The 20,732-nt window shown below is 36.8% G+C and overlaps 1 protein-coding gene across 7 annotated transcripts in view; it reads right to left on the bottom strand.

The window, feature by feature from the left end:
• Positions 1-20,732, bottom strand: part of THADA (THADA armadillo repeat containing) — a 362,434-nt gene that overhangs the window by 279,021 nt on the left and 62,681 nt on the right. For all 7 annotated transcript variants that reach the window (XM_001141804.8, XM_024354330.3, XM_024354328.3 and 4 more), the window contains one exon: positions 15,068-15,177. In XM_001141804.8, the coding sequence (XP_001141804.3) occupies positions 15,068-15,177 (110 nt within the window). The remainder of the gene's footprint in view (positions 1-15,067; positions 15,178-20,732) is intronic.

Here is a 20,732-nt window from a genome sequence, read left to right as displayed (position 1 = left end):
CCATACAAGGGAATTTGGTCCAATAATGGAACTCCCACCCTCCCTTTTTACTAAAATTAAACATACTACATTTTAAACAAAATCTACTTACAAGTTTTTTGTTTGTTTGTTTTTGTTTTGTTTTGTTTTTGAGACGAAATTTCACTCTTCTTGCCCAGGTTGGAGTGCAATGGCGCGATCTTGCCTCACTGCAACCTCCGCCTCCCAGGTTCAAGTGATTCTCCTGTCTCAGCCTCCCGAGTAGCTGGGATTACAGGCATGCGCCACCACGCCCAGCTAACTTTGTATTTTTAGTAGAGATGGGGTTTCTCCATGTTGGTCGGGCTGATCTCGAACTCCCAACCTCAGGTGATCCGCCCGCCTCGGCCTCCCAAAGTGCTGGGATTACAGGCGTGAGCCACCGCACCCGGCCACAAGTTTTATTTAAACTATCATACTGGAAATATATTTGCCTGCCACAAAGGAAAGTAAAACAAATATTCGTTGGATGTCTATTACACGTCTGGTACGACACCAGGCTTTTCACAGCTGCTCTTACTTCATTCTTGGAACAAACTATGAGAAAGTTATTTTTCCCAACTAACAGATGAGAGGGAATATATCACAGTGGTTAGGAACACAGATTATGGACCCGTGTTATCTGGTTTAGAATCCTTTCTCTGCTACCTAGTAGCTGTACAATCCAAGGCAATTTACTAAATTTCTCCATTTTCTCACTTTGCTCTTCTATAAAATGACAGTTTTTGGGAGGATTGAGTTTGTTCTTATGTCTAATAAGTTCTTAAGGGTCATTTTCTAAAATCATCGGTTATTATGAGAAAAGCAAGTATTAAAAGTTTCAATTGAAATGATAGAGATGAAACAGCTGAGTTTCCATTTTGACAGGACATCCCCCTACAATGCAAGTTAATATTAACAATATACAAAATATACAAATAGAAACCCCAAAACCAGCTGAGTCCAAAAACAAGATAATCATCTGGGTAAAAATGAACAGAAATGCAAAGTAGTGAGTGTGCTGATACCAGAAACCCAAGAGTTACAGATTTAGAAGCAGTAGTGGCAGCCAAAGAATTTCAGCAGCCTCATCTCTTTTGAAAAGAATCTGAAAAAGGGCTACTGCCAGAGCTGCCTGAGGCTGTAGCAGTAGGAAAAGCCAAGGGCATAGGGAGCCTCTGAATCAGGCTGACTACTAACTCAGTGACTAGATCTATGATATCCCCAATTTCACTGTGAAGTGGGAGACCCAAAATGCCACTACCTAATCTAGTTCCTCTGATAGAGAGGAAAGAGCCTAGAAAGAGATCAGTAAAGAAAACAAAAGGCTCCCATCATAGCCAGTGAGCCAAAATACAAAATATAGAAATAAATTTTATATTAAGAAAGACAACCTAAAACAATCAGTAATAACACACATTCACTCTATATGAAACTAATTTTATGGAGCAGTCTGACAAACACCTTAAAATAACTATGTTTAGGATACTGAAGTGATAAATAAGGGAATAACTTCTATTTAAGAAGAGTTAACTGGGCATGGTGGCTCACATCTGTAGTCTCAGCAACTCAGGAGGCTAAAGCGGGAAGATCACTTGAGCCCAGGAATTCAGGGCTACAGTGAGTTATGATGACACCACTAGACTCCAGTGTGGATGACACAGTGAGACCCTGTCCCTTAAAAAAAAAAAATATAAAGAACAAGAAATCATGAAAAACAAGCCGTAGTGAAATAAGAACAGGCATGTATAAAAATAAAAAAGACTAGAAATAAAAGTGTACTTTCAGCCAAGCACGGTGGCTCACGCCTGTAATCCCAGCACTTTGGAAGGACGAGGCAGGCAGATCACGAGAGCTCTGGAGTTTGAGACCAGCCTGGGCAACATGGTAAAACGCTATCTCTACAAAAAAATACAAAAATTAGCTGGGCATGGTGGCACTTGCCTGTAGTCTCAGCTACTTGGGAGGCTGAGGTGGGAGGATCGCTTGAGCCCAAGAGGCAGAGGTTGCAGTGAGCTGAGATCATGCCAAGGCACTCCAGCCTGGGTGACAGAGTGAGACCCTGTCTTAAAATATATATATATAATATATAGTATATATAATATACATAATATATATGTATATTTTATATATAATATATAATACACATAATATGTATATTTTATACATAATATAAATAATATACATAATATATAGTATATTTTATATATAATATATTATATATAATAATATATATTATATATTATATATTATATATTATATATAAAATATATATTATATATTATATAAAATATATATTATATATACAATATATAATATATAATATTATATAATATATATTTTATATATATAATATATAATATATATTATATATATAATAAAATATATAATATTTTATATATAATAAAATATTTTTATATATAATAAAATATATTTTTTATATATAATAAAATATTTTTATATATAATAAAATATATTTTTTATATATAATAAAATATATTTTTTATTATATAATAAAATATTTTATATATAATAATATATAATACTTTATATATAATAATATAATATATAATACTTTATATATAATAATATAATATATATTTTATATATAATAATATATAAAATATATATACACACACACATATAAAACAGATAAGATGAATTCTAACGAATTCGTGACTTAGAAGATAGTTTTCTGGGAAATTTACCCAAAACAGTATACAGAATGAAAAAACCATAAAGTATGTGTGTGTATATACATACGATAGTTCCATACCTGGAAAAAGCATAGCAAAATTGTGATTAACAAAAAAACTTACAAGCCACAGGAGATTTAAAGGAAAAAAAACTGGAGATCTACAAAGGAACATCAATTATACCAAACACAAGTTTCTCACTGGCAATAACAAAAGCAGTGAAGGAAAACAACTGTCCACCAGAATTGTATACCCCGTTAAAGTACATTCAAAAGCATAGGTAAGAAAAAGACAATCTGAAATATACAAAGATTAAGTCTGCATTCCAGAGACTCTCACCAAAAGAAATTCTAAAGGATGTACTTCAACAAAGTACACCTAAAGTAGTTTCAATGGGGTGTCTACTAGACATGCCAAACTTAACATGCCCCAAACTAAACTCCTGATCTTCCTCCAAAAACCTACTCTACCCACAGTCTTGCCCATCCTAATAAAAGAATAACAAATCGATCTCTTCAGGGGCTCAAGCCAAAAACTTTGTAGTTATGCTCTCTCTCTCAAATAGCAAATCTAATCTGTCAACAAACCTTGCCTGCTCTATCTTCACGTTACATCCAGATTCAGATCACATTTTACTTCCTCCACCACTTTCCAAGTCATCACTGTCTCTTTTCTGTAGTATAGCAATATTGTAACTAATCAGTCTTTCTGTTTTCACTATTATAGTCTATTATCAACACAGAAGTAAGAGTAATCCTTTTAAAAGATGAGATCATGTCACTCCTCTGTTCACAAACACTCCAATGGCTCCCCATTTTACTCAGAGTAAAAGCCAAAGTTCTTACACAATGTCTTAGGCTGTCTAGTCCTCATAACTTCTCTGATCTCATCTACAACTCTTTCCTATGCTCACACTACTCCAGTCATAATTGGTTTACCTGATGTTCCTTAAATACCTACCCTAAGCCCAAGCCTCTCAGGACTTTTTCACCTGACATTCTCTCTGCCGTGAATGCTCTTCCTCCAGGTATTTACATCGTGGTTGTACAACTGCTAATTTTAGTATTCACTATACCTTCTAGTACATGCAAATATTTCTCACTAATGTTTAAAAATTGGGTAAAACAAGGGGGTAGAAGAGACGGAAGCTAAATAATTTGCTCAAGGTTACATAGCAAGTACGTGGCAGAGGGAGAATTAAAATGTATATTGACACCAAAGCCCTTGCCTAATAAAAAGGCATTATTTCAATGTGCCTGCCCTAAATGCTCAGATCTGGCTCATGATGAAAATACTATCAACTCTCTAATATTTGTTTTAGTGAATTTCACTATTTTATTTTTTAAAGAGATCTATCAGTGGTTGCTTTGCACTATGCTATGTCCTAAAAATAGAACCGCAGAATAAAAATTCCAAAGGGCACATGATTTACAAAATGTTTTCATGTGGCTTTGGAATGTATTACCAGAGAATACAATTTTTAAGATATTAACTTCCTGATCATGTTTTATTCAGGTTACTTTTCAGATTGATTTCATTCCCTGAACATCTACCATTGGGGTGGGGGTTAAAGTATTAATAGTTCTAAATGAACTGGGTGACATGAATAGAGAGCTAGCTAGAAAATTAAAATACTCTACAGAAAAGCCACTCAGTAGATAACCTTTTTGTGACTGACTTGAATTGAATTGTGTCTCATTTGTTTTCGAGGTACCCCCACTCCCTTAGGGAACTGGGGAAGTTTATTACTATTAATAAACTGCTTTCTTATATTAACTGAATGATTCATGGTAGCCTGAAGAAATTACTTCACCTGCAAACACAAAGCAATTAATTTCACATTTAAATATGAACTACATTTAAAGCCAACATATTGAAGCAAAATTCCCAGAAAAGACTCAAACTGCCAGGAAGGTAATTTGTATAACCTCAACTGAGTAAGGGTAAGCCTCTGCCAATATCTTTATTTACCAAACAATAATTTACTTACAAAGCACAAGAAGGAAGAAAATCCTTTCCCTTTCCCATAAACACAGACTTTCACTTTGTTAGGTTAAAGAACAAAGTGGCAGCTTAGAAAGGAATAGTATACTTTCTGGGAACAGAAACTTTATGTCCATTTATTTTACACATCCATGAAGTTTCTCATTTTTTTCTTATCCAGTCCCCTCCCCGCTTCCATGCAACTCTATCAAACGCACGTGCACTTCGTTTGTTCGTAATCTTGAAGTTACCTACTAGGGTCCATAAATATTAATGTGTGTACAATTTCCAAGATACCTTCTATTTTTATATACATGTGGTTGGAGACTCTCAGAAAACACAAAGATTTCCCAGGGAGCAAAAAATCCAAACTCATCCTGGCTCACAAAGCCCTACGTATCTGGGCAATCTCATTAAACTTTATCTTACACCATTCTGTTCTTTAATACACCATAGATTTTGGCGTTAGTGGTTCTCATTGCTTGGAAAGCTCTTCTCCAGAAAAGGTGCTGCTTCTTGCCATTCAGGCCCTGGCTGAAATATTACTTTAGTCTAGTAGGAAAGAATCTTCCTTACCACCAAACTTTATCACATAAAAACACACACTGCTAGCAGATAGTTTATTATTTTCTACATCTCCATGTATCAAGGACACATTCCTTCCTGTTATTTCTCTATTCCCAGCACCTATAACACGGCCTGATACCCTATAGGGAGCTCAATAAATATTTGTTGAATAAATGAATGACATATAATTTACTAACTTCATTGAATATGGTAGTCTAACAAACCAGGTTGACAAAGAAAGAGGGTATAATAACTAGAAAAGAAAGTACAAACAAAAATGTTTTCCAATGAGAAGTGCCACTGTTAAGAGCCAGCAGTTGATGCAGCTGCTTAGCTTCCTGTAACAGGTACAAACACATTCAGCAAATCTCCACATACCAGGGTTATAGTATTCATACAAGAATATTTCCTACTGAAATCCCCAAACAGCCTACCAAAATCAACTCTATTAACCTAACTGCTACCCCAAGAGATCATTTTTTCTCTAAGACCCAAGAACAAAACCAAGTACAGGGTTCAAAAGCAAGTATAGTTCAGGTTCATGTAAAAGTGTTATTTAACCGAGGTTTGTACACTTATGAACACAGAGTAGAAACTATGTTTCATATGAGCAATGTCTCTGAGTTTTAACAATAGTTATAAAATTTAATTCAAGATGATAACTTTTTCCTTTCTTTCTTAAGCCTCTTTAGGAGATCTCCTCTAGGCCCATAGCTTCATCTATTTCCTCTGTTTGGCTGACTTTCAAACATATACCTCCAGCTGGAGTGAACAACTGTCCCTATTTGCCTGGGACTAAAGGATTTCCCAGAATGCTGGACATTTACTGCTAAAATACTGGGGGAGTCCCAGGTCACACTATCTCCAACCTGGACCCCTCTGCCAATCTCCTGACCTGTATTTCCAACTGTCTGCTATCCCGCTAGGCAGCCTCCCAAAACTACCTTTAATTCAGCATGTTTAAAGCATTATTCTCCCTCCCATCATGCCCTCCTGCTTGCCTTGCTTTTTGCCAATGTTATTGGCATTAATTATTCTTCTCATCACCTAGGATAGACAGTTCAGTGAGCGGATCTTTGTCTTGGTCTTTAACGTCTGTCTTGTAAATTATGCGACTTACTTATCTAATCCCAAAGATTAAAATGCTAGGTTGAAAGTTCCTCTAAAAACAAGGCCCATGTTTTACCAATATTTTTCTCCTACCTATCACAATTCCTTATAGAAAGCAATAATCAATAAACTTTTGTTAAACTGCTAACCTCTGAAATGCTATGAAATTCCAGAAAAACATTTAGATTCTAGTGCTGGCTCAATCACCAACTACATGTGTAGCTATAGATAAATCACTTGATTTCTCAGTGCTTTAGAATGAAAATAAAATAAAAATGCTTTGAAAATTCAATGAACATTCCCTGGGTTATATAGAGAAGATAATGACTCTAAAATACATAAGTAGTTCCTGATGAGAATGTCCCCAAAACTCCTCATCATGGTCCCATACAATCCTTAGTCCCTTATTCAAGTCCTCACATCCCTCTCTTACTTCCACAGTTATATGTTTCCTATTTAGACTCTGGTAATTATGTCTAGGTTCACAGTAACTGTGGTCTACCATATCATATTCTCAATGGTCAAAGAGAGCTCAGTCAAACACAGCATCTGGCACACAGTAGATGTTTAAGAAATCTTTTGTTGAATAATTAAGGAGCAACTAGTGCTGGTGCCAGCTGGCGCACATTAGCTGTGCCTGCAGGTAGGCATAAAATTGACAAACCAGGTATAAAAAGCAGGGAGCTGGAACCCTAAGTCTTCTCAATAGTGAGGTCACTGTGCCTATAAAAAGCAGAATAGAGTTCTGACTATTCAATGAACCTTCTGTCTGCTCCCCAGCAAGGAAAGATTTCTTTATAAGGAAGTGATTTCAAAACTCCAGGGTTGCTGGTGTTTATGATAATGAAGGAATTGAGAGGTAAAAATGAAACCATGCAAGGTTCCCAAGAACAATACAGCAAACCCTAGTTGTTTGTTTTGGTTCTTCATCACACAATCCAGGGCCTAGCAAGGATATAAAAAGAAAGGTTCTTGAGTGAAACAGTCCTTGGTTCTTTGAGCCAACTCTATGTAGTCACCAACCACAGCCATGGGGAATTCCAAAATCCTGCTTTTGTTAGTGAATGCCTTTCCACTAAATAAGCAGACAGCCTCTTGTCTGAAGGTATTTTGTTTTTATTTGGCTATCTTGTCGAATTAATACAAAATATACAGTGTCTTTAGCCTCTGAGTACATTGTAAAATTGCAACCTTCTTAAAAGGGGTTCAAGGTTCATCATAAACAACTCAGTAACACAAAATGTTATTAATCTACAAAATATGGCCAGGCGCGGTGGCTCATGCTTGTAATCCCAACACATTGGGAAGCCAAGGCCGGAGGATCTCTTGATCTCAGGAGTTGGAGACCAGCCTGGGCAACACGGCACAAGCCCATCTCTACAAAAAATACAAAGAAATTAGCCAGGCGTGGTGGTGCACACCTGTAGTCCCAGCTACTCAGGAAGCTGAGGTGAGAGGACTGCTTGAGCCCAGGAGGTTGAGGCTGCAATGAGCCAATATCACACCACTGTGCTCCAGCCTAGGCAAAAGAGTAAGACCCTATCTCAAATATTTATACATATATATATATATATATATATACACACACACACACACACACATATATATCAACAACAACAACAACAACAAACGGTTTACCAGTTCTCAAGGAAGCTTACTAAAAATGTATCCAGCTTCCCTCAGTCTTTTATATCCAAAATCCTGACTTTCCCAATCAGAACCTAGAAAGCAGCACTGTATGAAGAGTAGAAATTCTTAAAGAAGGAGGGAGGGAGGGAAGAAAAAAGAAAGGGAAGGAGGGAGGGAGGGAAGAAGGAAGGGAGGAAGGGAGGGAGGAAGGGAGGAAAGGGAGGGAAGGGAGGGAAGGAATGAAGGGAAGGAAGGGAAGGAAGAGAAGGAAGGGAAGGATAGGAAGGGAAGGAAGGGAAGGGAGGAAAGAGAGGGAAGGGAGGGAAGGTAGGGAAGGGAGGGAAGGAAGGGAAGGAAAGGAGGGAGGGAGGGAAGAAGGAAGGAAAGAGGGAAGGAAAGAGGGCAGGAGGGCAAGCAGACAAGAAGGCAGGCAGATGCACAAAAAGAGGTAGGAAGGGCCGGGCGTGGTGGCTCACTCCTGTAATCCAGCACTTTGGGAGGCCGAGGCAGGTGGATCACCTGAGGTCAGGAGTTCAAGACTGGCCTGGCCAACATGGCGAAACCCAGTCTCTATAAAAATACAAAAAAATTAGCCTGGCATATTGGTATGCTCTTGTAATCCCAGCTACTCGGGAGGCTGAGGTGGGAGATTCACTTGAACCCGGGAGACAGAGGTTGCAGTGAGCCAAGATTGCACCACTGCACTCCAGCCTGGGCGACAGAGCAAGACTCCAGCTCAAAAAAAAAAAAAAAAAAAAAAAAAAAGGTAAGGGGTTTGTTGTTGTTGTTTTCCTATGCTAAGTGCCATGGCCTAAGCCCCTACTAAAAGTAACAGAAGTGAACAGGCCAGGCTATAGCTGCTATTCAGGCCTTTGTATTGTCTTGAGCAGATCACTGAAGCAAATTATTGTTCCATAAACAGATTACTCCAACTCCTATCCACAGAGCTATCTCACTCCCACTGGATAAGTATTCTAAGATAAGAATAAAACCCACAGACTAAAATCAAATTACATAAGCTGTATACCCAACTAATTGGTCATTAGACAATTATTTTGTACCAATAAATCCGATTCCCTGACTACAAAGTGGCTTTTAAATGGCTTCATCCATCCAACTACATGTAGTAGCACAGAGCTATTTTTAACTTATATTACTATTGCTAACTGAGAAATGTCACCTTCATTTCCTCAAACTCTTTCAGTATGATTTATTTTTTCTAACTTAGAGATTTTCCCAATCTCTAATTATTTCATAAGCTAAATTCCCATTCAACTCCATTCAATCTTTGGTCAAGTATTATATTTATTATTTCAAAGTTCATGTTTATTATTTCAATGAAACTAAACACTAATAGATGTGTGCAGGAAGGTTGTTTGCATGTATATTTTAAATAGGAACACAACCCTGAAGCACCAGGAAACTTTAAGCCTGAAAAATGATTTGCCCAAATGAAATCCTGTTAGAAAGCTACATATCAAGAGAAGCCATCTTAACCTCCCTCACCACTATCATACATTATTGAGGCTTACTGCAGGCTAAAACATTAGGGGGCTATTTTGAAGACTTAGCTGCAGGCACAGGCAATAATACAATGACCAAATCTAAATTGAATTACCAATCAGAGGGCCATGGGGAGAAGGACAAGATACAGTGGATTAAAAGAAGTCATTGGAAGATGTACCAGATAGCTGGTTCTCTCAATTATTTAATATAATCATTCCCTAAGATCTAGGAGAAAAAATTAATATTAAAAAAATTCTAAAACTTTACTTAAAAAGCTGGCATAGAGGTTACTCACTGAGAACAAAGTCCCTCTGCTATTGTCTAAATGACAAAGTGTTATTATGAAAACTTTTTAAATGAGTGTTCAAATATTGAGGAAAAACAGTAATATCTGACTCAACTATTATAGTAGGCTTAAAAATGAAAATAAAAATGCAGGAATCATTAACAAACACTTAGAATGTATACATCAAGACATTCTAGTTTTCTCCAAATTCTTTTAATCCACAATAGAAATGGGAAATTAAAAGGATTTTTCTCTCTATAAAGAATATGGCTCCCCAGGCAAGATCGCGCCACTGCACTCCAGCCTGGGCAACACAGCGAGACTCCATCTCAACAAAACAAAACAAAAAAAAGAATATGGCTCCCCAAGGTGGCTCATCTCTTAGTTATTCTTTATTTAATTATTCATATTTCAAATAAAATTAATAGGACACTCAGTGAGAAATAGTGTCTTATTTAGACACATTTGCCAAATGAAATGTAAATAAAAGTTTAGGCTGGGCGCGGTGGCTCATGTCCGTAATCCCAGCACTTTGGGAGGCTGAGGTGGGGATACTGCTTGAGCCCAGGAGTTCGAGACCAGCCTAAGCAACATGGCGAAACCCCATCTCTACAAAAAATACAAAAATTAGCTGGGCATGGTGGCAGACACCCGTAAGTCCTAGCTACTTGGGAGGCTGAGACAGATTCTGATCACTTAAGCCAGGAGGCAGAAGTTGCAATGAGCCAAGATCATGCCACTGCACTCCAGCCTCGGCAACAGAGAGATTCTGTCTCAAATAAATAAATTAAATTAAAAATAAAGTTTACACAAGATTGTATATTCTTTCATTCAAAGCTGAATGACTCTTCCCCAAATCTTATATATTACATTCTGCATTTATTTATTTCTCAACTGCATATTCTTTAGAGACTTGGTCTTTCATTCTCCAGAAAGGTAGAAGAAATTATTTGTTCAGTATTATATTTAAATTGCTCATCAAAAGTTATCTGTTGAATTTGAATCATGGTAGCTATAATTAACTGATGAAAGTTTAAATACATATTTAAATGATTTCTGTCCACAGAATTGTTGATGTCCATGAGTCAGTACTAGTATTTAATGACAAAAACTACTAAATGTCACAATTTAATTTTTTCAGGCCAATAATGTGAAAATGATTATAATTACTGCAATAAATATCTGTAGATTAAGCTACATTACAAGTAAAGCAATTCGAATATTTGAAGAGTAAGACAACATCAAGCACTAATAAATCTCCCTTCTAGATTTAGAATTATAATCAATGATTTTATCCCCTTATAGTTAAGTTTGTATCTTATGGTTGGACAAATTGAAGTTGGATTCCCAACTTAACATCCTAGAAGTCTGTTCATTTTCATCAGAACGACTTCAAATAATAAGATCACAGAAAGTAAACAAGCAAATATGAATGTCATCAAAAAGTTGAATTTAGAGTTTTATGACATTAACAAACTTAACCACTCCAATCAAATGCTTAGACAACTAATTATGCACAGGCAAGCAATGATGTTTTTTAAGGAGAATAGGAATATTTCACTGACTTCTAAATAGAAAGCACGACATAAAAAAATCAGATTACAGAAAATTAACTCAACACACTATTTGTGTTATGTGTGTTGCAAGTGTTGCTTTCAAAACATTCCCAGAAAAAATAACAATGTCTCCATCCCTATTTATTCTTAGATGATTGTTTAATAGTGAAGTCAGTTTATATTTGAAGACATTTTGCATAATCCTATTAAAAACCAATTCAAACAATGTGGGTCATGTTTAACTCTTCAGTTATTTATCCATTAATCTCTTTAAGTGCTTCCTTCCTTAACACAGCTGTAGTTCAAGAGGTGGCCAGCAGTTGGCCTCCATTTCTGTGGATTTTCACGAATGCCCAGATTTCTTTTTGCAAACTTTTTAAATGTTGTATGCCTAAACAACTTTTTCATAACTTAAGGGCTTATAAAACGCTCTCAAAAGGGCTCCAAAAGAAACAAATTTTCTTTTAAAAATAAAAACCAAACAAAAGGAAGCCATACACACTGTAAAGATGTTCTCTGCAAAACATTCTGTTCAGCAGATTTGAAATGTCTCTAAAGGGATCAAGAACTACTTGGTTTGAAAGCAACAGCTGAGAACTCCTAACAGGTTGGTTAAAAGCCAACAGTAACAGCCATGAGAAAATCTTTAAACTAGATTAGGAGGGGCTAAGGTACCAGGCATTGGGCATTCCCTAGTCTCCCCGCTCCATTTATTCGGAATGCCTTCAACTGTACCATTCAACCACAGTTATTCAAAAGCCTCTGTCCTTAGACCTCTGTTCTTTTTTCCTTTCATGCTCTCCACCAAAGACTGCAATCTTACTATGATATTTTTGGAGAAAACTCACAAATCTACATCTCTGTTTTTGTTATATCACCCAAACTAATCCCCTATCTCTAACATCTGACTTAAGTATTTCCACCAGGGTATGCCATCATTATCTCATACTCAACACATAAAAAACAAAAAAACCTACTCATCTTTATCAAACCATTCCCTCTTTCAACTTCCTTTGTTTTGTTAACATCAACCCCATTTGTCTGGTGACCAAGACTTAGAATCACAGAAGCAACCATGAACTCCCTAGTAACCTCCACTATTCACATTCAGTTGGTTCATATGGCAGATGGCATTTTTCAAAGATGGCTACCACAACATCTCCTATCTGCGTATACTTCTACAATATGATCTTGCCACTTTGCCGTCAAAAGGTAGAATGAATCCAGGCTGGTCCTAAGATGCACTTAAAATCAAAGCAATGTGACTAAAGCAATGCAATGAGACTTCCAAGGCTGGGTCAGAAAAGAGCATACAGCTTCTGGCTGATTCTCTTGGAATACTCTCTCTGGGGGAAGCACGCTGCCATATAAGAATTTCAACCCCAAGACTACCATGCTGGAGTGAGAGGCTACATGTAGTCCCAACTAGGCCCAGCCTTCTAGCTAGTCCCACCAAGGTGCCATAAATGCGAGTGAAGTTGTCTTAGGTCCCTTGTGACCAGTTCATCTGCCAGCTGAATGCCACCAACTGAACTCAGTAAATACCCTAAGGAAGAATCACCCAGCTGAGCCCTGCCCAAATTGTTGAGATACAAAACCGTGAATGTAATAAAATGTGTCCACAGCTTTCCTTCTAAGCATACATCATGTGAGGAGTTGTTACTATCTATGTGGGGACAAAAGTTAACTAAAACCCCATGTTTGTCTCTATTCCCAGAGCCATCACCCAAGAGGAAGCCCTCATCACCTCAGATCTACTTTGTTATAACTGATTGCAGGCTCTCCTTACTATAATCTGTATTACAATCTATCTAACCTAACATTTCCAACCAGAAAACTGTTTTTACATGCCAACCCCACAACCAACATCAATCTCATGTTTTAAATTTGTAGGAAATTCTATAATGCAAAGAGGTCTTCTTAAATATCTATTTTATTTGATTCATACAACAAAAGCCAGAGATCTGTCAATAGGGCAAATACCCTTTTTCTTAAAGATGAAGAGATCAAAGGTTAGGGAGGTTAATTTTTGTACAATCTCATTGCCAATAAATGGAATGAATATACACAGAACTAAGAACCAGAGTCACAGATTACTGCTATTCCTCCATTCTATGATGCCTCCTATGATCTATTTCAGAGCAAAAATGTTTGATGCCTCTCTCCATCCCTGCTACAGTAAATCTATTTCCAAGACACTCTATAATTTGGCCTCAATCTATCAACTTGCCTGGTTATTTCCTACCAACTCCACCACTACAGGAAGGATGGCTTATTTATTCACCTTGCTGATTCTAGCCTCCGAACATTTACTCACAATGTTTCCTTCTTTCAACTCATGCATTAGCACAAATTCCACCTCTTCCAAGAAGCCCTACCATCCTATCCCCATTGCTTTCTCTCTCGGCTATTCCTATATGTTTTATAAATTTCACCCAAAATTTGGCAGTTTTATCTTGTTCAAGTGTGTCGGTCTTACTTCCAGGCTGGTAATCAGTCCACACACATCCACACACAGAGAGATGCTGGGTGCTGTATACAGCCAGTGTTGGTTCTGACCAGTCAGTGCTCACAACATACCTTTTGTTAAATATTTTGAATTTCATCTCTACTTATTTCTCAAACTAAACCATAAGCTCTTTAATAACAGGAACTTCATCTTATAAAAAAACCATAATATCATCCAAACCAAGCACAGTACTAAGCACACTGCTGGTATTCATACATTCTTGTTAACTGATTTGATAGGAGTGGAGTGTGTTGTGTTTTGAGGGAAAAAAAAGTTCATAAGTCATGTCTACACTGGAAACAAAAAGTTGAAAAGATAAAATATTTTCAACATCAGCAGTTTAATGTCAGGGACTTTTTAAAAAGTATCATTTAAAGACATTCTGTGCAGCCCATAACTGCCAAAATGTTTTATAAATGTTTTTACCAGGCATGTGAAAAAAAAAGTTTCAAAAATATTCAAGGAATAGATGCCTTAACAGCCTAAAATAAAATGTTTGCTGAGGCTACAAGGCTGGCAGAACTCTGCTTCATTTCAAAAAGTTTCCAGGCAATGGAAATGTTTTCCTGGAAAATACTACCTTTTATTTAGAGAACACTTGCCATGAACACTTAGTCATTAAGTAATTTAAGGTTTCCCCACAAGCTCTTTGGAGGAAATCTATTATATGAATGAATGAAATTATCTGTAACTATAATGTCAAGAAATACATTTGGTTAAATATATGAAATCTATCTAAGTAGTTTTCCAGGTAAAAGGAAAAAAATCTTTTCTACTTTTCAGTCTACTTACTGTTCTTTTAAACTTTTCTATACGATAAAATTATGAAGAAAAAAACCAAAATCCTTAAGTGCTTCTGTAATACAAACCCCAAAAATTGCAAGGCCTGTTTTATTCCAAACACCAAGTAATTTTCAAACAGACAAAACATTTATTTCATTCAATAAAAAAAAAAAAACAGTAATTTCAAAGCTATTTTTAGCAAAATCTTTGAGTTTGCTTCAAATCACCTTTCAATGACAGAATAATAACTCAGTTTGGACGTTTCAATCAGTTATCTGCAGTAAATCATACAATGAAACCTAAGAAAACAATTTCTTCCAAGAGTTTTGTAGTCAACCAGGTCTTACTCTTTTAAACTTCAAAAGACACAACTAAATTCTACTCCAAGCATATGCTTTGTATATTTAGTCTTTTTAAAACGTACACAAAAGGATATTTGTTTTACCTGTTTAGTACTTCAGTGAGTTTCACAAAACCAGTATAAGCCAATTCAAATGCTCCTCTGTGCCTGGACTGCAAAAGGTGTTGTTTAAAGTAATCTCCTATTTCTTTTACCTTTAAAAAAAAAGCAAAAACAAATGTCCGATTTATGTTTACATTCGCAAGTATATTTATATCAGTAACACTATTTAGAACCCAGGTCTAGGGGTCCATTCATTTAGCGCTTACCATATGACACAACATGTTTTAAGCTTTTTTTTTTTTTTTTTGAGATGGATTTTTGCTCTGTTGTCCAGGCTGGAGTGCAGTGGCACAGTCTCAGCTCACTGCAACCTCCACCTCCTGGGTTCAAGTGATTCTCCTGCCTCAGCCTCCCAAGTAGCTGGGATTACAGGCACCTGCCACCACGCCTGGCTAATTTTTGTATTTTTAGTAGAGATGGGTTTCACCATGTTGGCCAGGCTGGTCTCTAACTCCTGACCTCAGGTGATCTGCCCACCTTGGTCTCCCAAAGTGCTGGGATTACATGCGTGAGCCACTGTGCCCAGCCATTTTAAGTATTTTTTTTTAACAATAGCTCATCTAATCCTCACAGTAATTCCATGAAATAAGTACGATCATTATCTCTACTTCACAATTGGAAAACTGAGGCCAAGAAAGGCTAAGAAACTTATCCAAGGTCAGACAGCAAGAAAGCAATGGAACCAGAACATGAAGCCAAGCAGTCTGGCTCCAGAGTTGACCATCTTTAACTGCTACACTAGAACTGCCTTCCTATGTCACATTCACAAACCTCAGTGTGTTTTCTGTTATAGCTCATGTTATTCAACTCCAACAGAAAATCACACAAAGCGACAACACTCACACACATAGGTCTAGGTGAAATAATTACCTTTTTTCCTTCTTTTAAAAATTTTTTTCTTTTTTATTGTGGTAAAATATACATAATATTTATCATTGTAACCCTTTTTAAATGTACAATTAAGTGGCATAAGTACATTCATACTTTTGTACAACCATCACCATCATGCATTTAGAGAACTTTTCATCTTCCCAAATGGAAACTCCATACCCATTAAAAAATAACCCGTATTACCTTTTAGAGACATAAAATTGTTAATGACAATGCAAGATGTGGTGCAAAGGACCTCCTGAAAAACTACTAGGCTTCACTTCAAGACAGAACCATGGAATTTGCCAGAATGTCACCCAGTGGCTTTCCTACATGCTGTCTTTCTCCACACAGGATTAGACAAATAACAAATATGACTTTTTTAAAAAAAAAAAAAAAACAGGGTCTGGTCTTGCTTTATCACCCAGGCTGGAGTGCAGTGGCACAATCATAGCTCACTGTAACCTCAAACTCCTAGGCTCAAGGAGTTTGAGGTTACAGTAATACTCCCACCTTAGCCTCCTGAGCAGCTAGGACTGTAAGTGTATGTCACCAAATCCACCTAATTTTTTAATTTTTTGTAGAGACAGGGTCTTGCTATATTGCCTCGGCTTAAGTACAGTGGCTATTCACAGGTGTGATCACTGTGCACTACAGTCTCCAACTCTTGGGCCCCAAGGAGTCCTTCTGCATCAGCCTCCCGAGTAGCTGTTAACTACAGGCATGAACCACTGTGGCCGGGCAGATTATTTATTTTAAAGAAAATAAAACGGACAATTCATTGTTGACTAAGGTTTTGAATAGAATTAACTTTTAAGCTGATTAGGCTTTTATACCATTAGATTTAGTGACTATTGTCTTTTAAAAATCAAGATTTTGTATAAAACTCAGGACCAAAGCTGTAACCAGCTATCTCTTGATCCAGGTCTCCCCAGCAGATCACAGGATGGTAAAAGACAAGTTGTCCCAAGATATCTCAGATATGCTTATCTAGAAACACCTCCTATCTCAGCATAGGGACTAGATTAGTATTCTGCACACATTAGAGATGATAAACAGTAGAATAAGTAGTTAAACATGTCATCATGGGCAAGTATCTCAGTTTCCTCATCCATAAACTAGGGATAATACCAGTATTTAGGACACAGGTTGTTGTATTAAAATAAGTAATAAATTGAAAAGCTCAGAACAGGCCCATAACCTATAATCCAATTCAGTTCAATATGAGTTCTGACTAGGGTTCTAAATAGAGGAAAACTAAAGACATAATCCACACTCAAAGTACATCTGATTATAAAGATATAATAAGTGATACACATGGAGAAACAAGAATCAGATAGGAGACTAACAAAGAACCAAAAAAGCAGTACATAATAATTTTTTTTAAAACAATTCTAACTCTTTAGTATCCCAAAGAGTGACAGGTCATGTTCTTCAGTTAGTTTTCCTGTAAAGATCTGATGATACTCTTGATTTTAGTATCTTTTAAAGACCACATACTACCAGTTGTCGAGAGCCATAGTCAGGTAAGCCTTATTTTATCTTCAATGTGGTAATTTCAGAGCATACTTGGAACAGAATTATCAAGGCTTAAATCCGAATTAAACCCCTAAAATAGGGCTGAAGCCCGATAATCCTATAAAATAAGTAACTCATGATAGCCAGCTTAAAAAAATAATACTAATACAAAATAAGGACTAGAAGAACCACCAGTTAGCTTATTTGTAATGACCATCATTTCGATTATTAGAGAAACAAGAGATTTCTAAGAAGGTACTTAAAGACAGAAAATAAAAACAGAAAGTCAATGAGATGAGGTTTCTCTAACTTCCTTAATTTTTTTCCCAAAATGTTGCAGATATTAAAACATACTTCAGGAAAACATAAACTTTGTCATTACTGACAAAGTGCTTCTCTGTGGATTTACAACAGTTCATAATTTACTCCTTAGGCAAAGATCAGATTTTCATTGCTTCCTTTATTCAAACTCCCTTCGAAGGGGTCTAAAACAAAAAGCATATAATAAAAATCAAAGACCTCAGAAGTATGACCAGTGGGTGGTCTTCTCAAGGATGGACCTCAACCCTAGGTATTCCTGGCACAGAAAACAGATTGATGTTCTAAGGACAAAACTGAGATACAGGCAGTTTTTCCTTTCATTTTGCACTTAATAATTTCCGAATAAACCCACACAGCTAATACCTAGGCTTATTATCTTTTTTCCTTTCGAAGATAATGTAAAATTCCTGTTAGATAACAGTCTTTCTTTAGCACCATGTAAAATGCTTCGCAGCTTAATGCTGTGGTAGATAGAAAAGATGAAAACAAGATGCCTGTCCTCAGCAGGCTTTTAGTTCACTTTGGCAAAGAAAACCAACATGCTGTCTGGTGTCCATTAGAAGCATAAGTTCCAAAAAATGAAAGATCCTTTTGCACTGGAATAATGAGAAAACACTTCACATCCAGAACTTGAACAGGCTATTACAGTACTTGGGTGGACCAAAATGAAAGAGGGTAATTAACATGAGAAGAGGCTGGGAGACTAGAATGAATAGACCAACACTAAATAAGTGCGTGCCAGCTACCTGCCAGATACTTTGCTAGGTCTTTTCATATCAATGAATGAGCATACACAGACAAGGGTAAGTAAACCTGGCTGAATGACCTAGAAGTTTCGTGCTAGAAAACAGTAAGGACAAGGCTACAAGGAAGAGATGAATCCAATTACAAATGACTAGTGGGCTTGGCAGTGTAGTCCATGAGCAGCTGAACAGAGAAGAAACACCAGGCTGACAGCCTTCCAGTGGATAATCAGACTACATGAAACAGACTTAACTCAAACCACTTACAAAATTAATAACAATAAAATCAGAAACAATTTCAAAATCTGATTTTTAAAATGAAAATCTCTGAATTTTCACTTTAAAATGAAAACCTCTGAAAACTCCAACTCAATTGCCTATTAGATACCACTGAGTTTCTATTTAAGGTTCACAAAATGGATAATGGATGTACAAAATAATTTTTTAGAGGTAACTATTAATTTTTATTGCATTTCTTTCTAGTCTTTTCCTTTTTTTCGACTCATAATTTTTTTAAAAAAACCTCTTAGCAAACTTGGAAGAGACAAAAACTTCCTTAACATCACAAAGAATACCTATAAAAACCCAATAGGCAAACATCACAGACAACAGTGTAGGGTTTTTTTTTCGTGTGTGTTTTTTTTCAATCCTCTTTAAAATCAGGAACAAGATAAGGGTTCCTACTGTCACAACTTCTACTGAATTCTGTTCTGGAGCCCCTATCCAGCACACTAAAATAAGAAGAAATGAAAAGTGTAAAAAATATGAAAGAGGCCAGGCACGGTGGCTCATGCCTGTAACGCCAGCACTTTGGGAGGCTGAGGCTGGTGGACTGCCTGAGCTCAGGAGTTCGAGTCCAGCCTGGACAACACAGTAAAACCCCCATCTCTACTAAAATACAAAATACTAGCCGGGAGTGGCACCATGCGCCTGTAGTCCCAGCTACTTGGGAGGCTGAGGCAGGAGACCTGCTTGAACCCGGGAGGCAGAGGTTGCAGTGAGCCAAGATTGTGCCACTGCACTCCAGCCTGGGCAACAGAGCGAGACTCCACCTCAAAAAAAAAAAAAAAAAAAGGATGGTTCAACATACACAAATCAATAAACGTGATCCATCACATAAGCAGAACCGATGACAAAAACCACATGATTATCTCAATAAACGTAGAAAAGGCCTTCAATAAAATTCAATACCCCTTCATGCTAAAAACTCTCAATAAACTAGGTATTGATGGAACATATCTCAAAATAATAAGAGCTATTTATGACAAACCCATAGCCAATATCACACTGAATGGGCAAAAGCTGAAAGCATTCCCTTTGAAAACCGGCACAAGACAAGTATGCCCTCTCTCACCACTCCTATTCAACATAGTATTGGAAGTTTTGGCCAGAGCAATCAGGCAAGAGAAAGAAACAAAACCATAAAAACCCTAGAAGAAAACCTAGGCAATACCATTCACGACATAGGCATGGGCAAAGACTTCGTGACTAAAACACCAAAAGCAACTGCGACAAAAGCCAAAACTGACAAATAGGATCTAATCAAAGAACTTCTGCTCAGCAAAAGAAACTATCATCAGAGTGAACAGACAACCTACAAAACGGGAGAAAATTTTTGCAATCTATCCATCTGACAAAGGTCTAATATCCAGAATCTGCAAGGAACATAAAAAAATTTACAAGAAAAAAACAAACCACCCCATCAAAAAGTGGGCAAAGGATATAAACAGACACTTCTCAAAAGAAGATATTTATGCAGCTAACAAACATATGAAAAAAGCTCATCATCACCGGTCATTAGAGAAATGCAAATCAAAACCACAATGAGATACCATCTCATGCCAGTTAGAATGGTAATCATTAAAAAGTCTGGAAACAGATGCTGGAGAGGATGTGGAGAAATAGAAACACTTTTACACTGTTGGTGGGAGTGTAAATTAGTTCAAAAGTTGTGGAAGACAGTGTGGCGATTCCTCAAGGATCTAGAACTAGAAATAACATTTGACCCAGCAATCCCATTACTGGGTATGTACCCAAAGGATTATAAATCATTCTACTATAAAGACACATGCACACATATGTTTACTGCAGCACCATTTACAATAGCAAAGACTTGGAACCAACCCAAATGCCCATCAATGATAGACTGGCTAAAGAAAATGTGGCACATATACACCATGGAATACCATGCAGCC

Source organism: Pan troglodytes, chromosome 12 (assembly GCF_028858775.2).
Source record: "Pan troglodytes isolate AG18354 chromosome 12, NHGRI_mPanTro3-v2.0_pri, whole genome shotgun sequence".
NCBI classification, from domain to species: Eukaryota; Metazoa; Chordata; class Mammalia; order Primates; family Hominidae; genus Pan; species Pan troglodytes.
The sequence above is the reverse complement of the archived record's forward strand: the minus strand, read 5'-3'. Positions and strand labels throughout refer to the sequence as shown.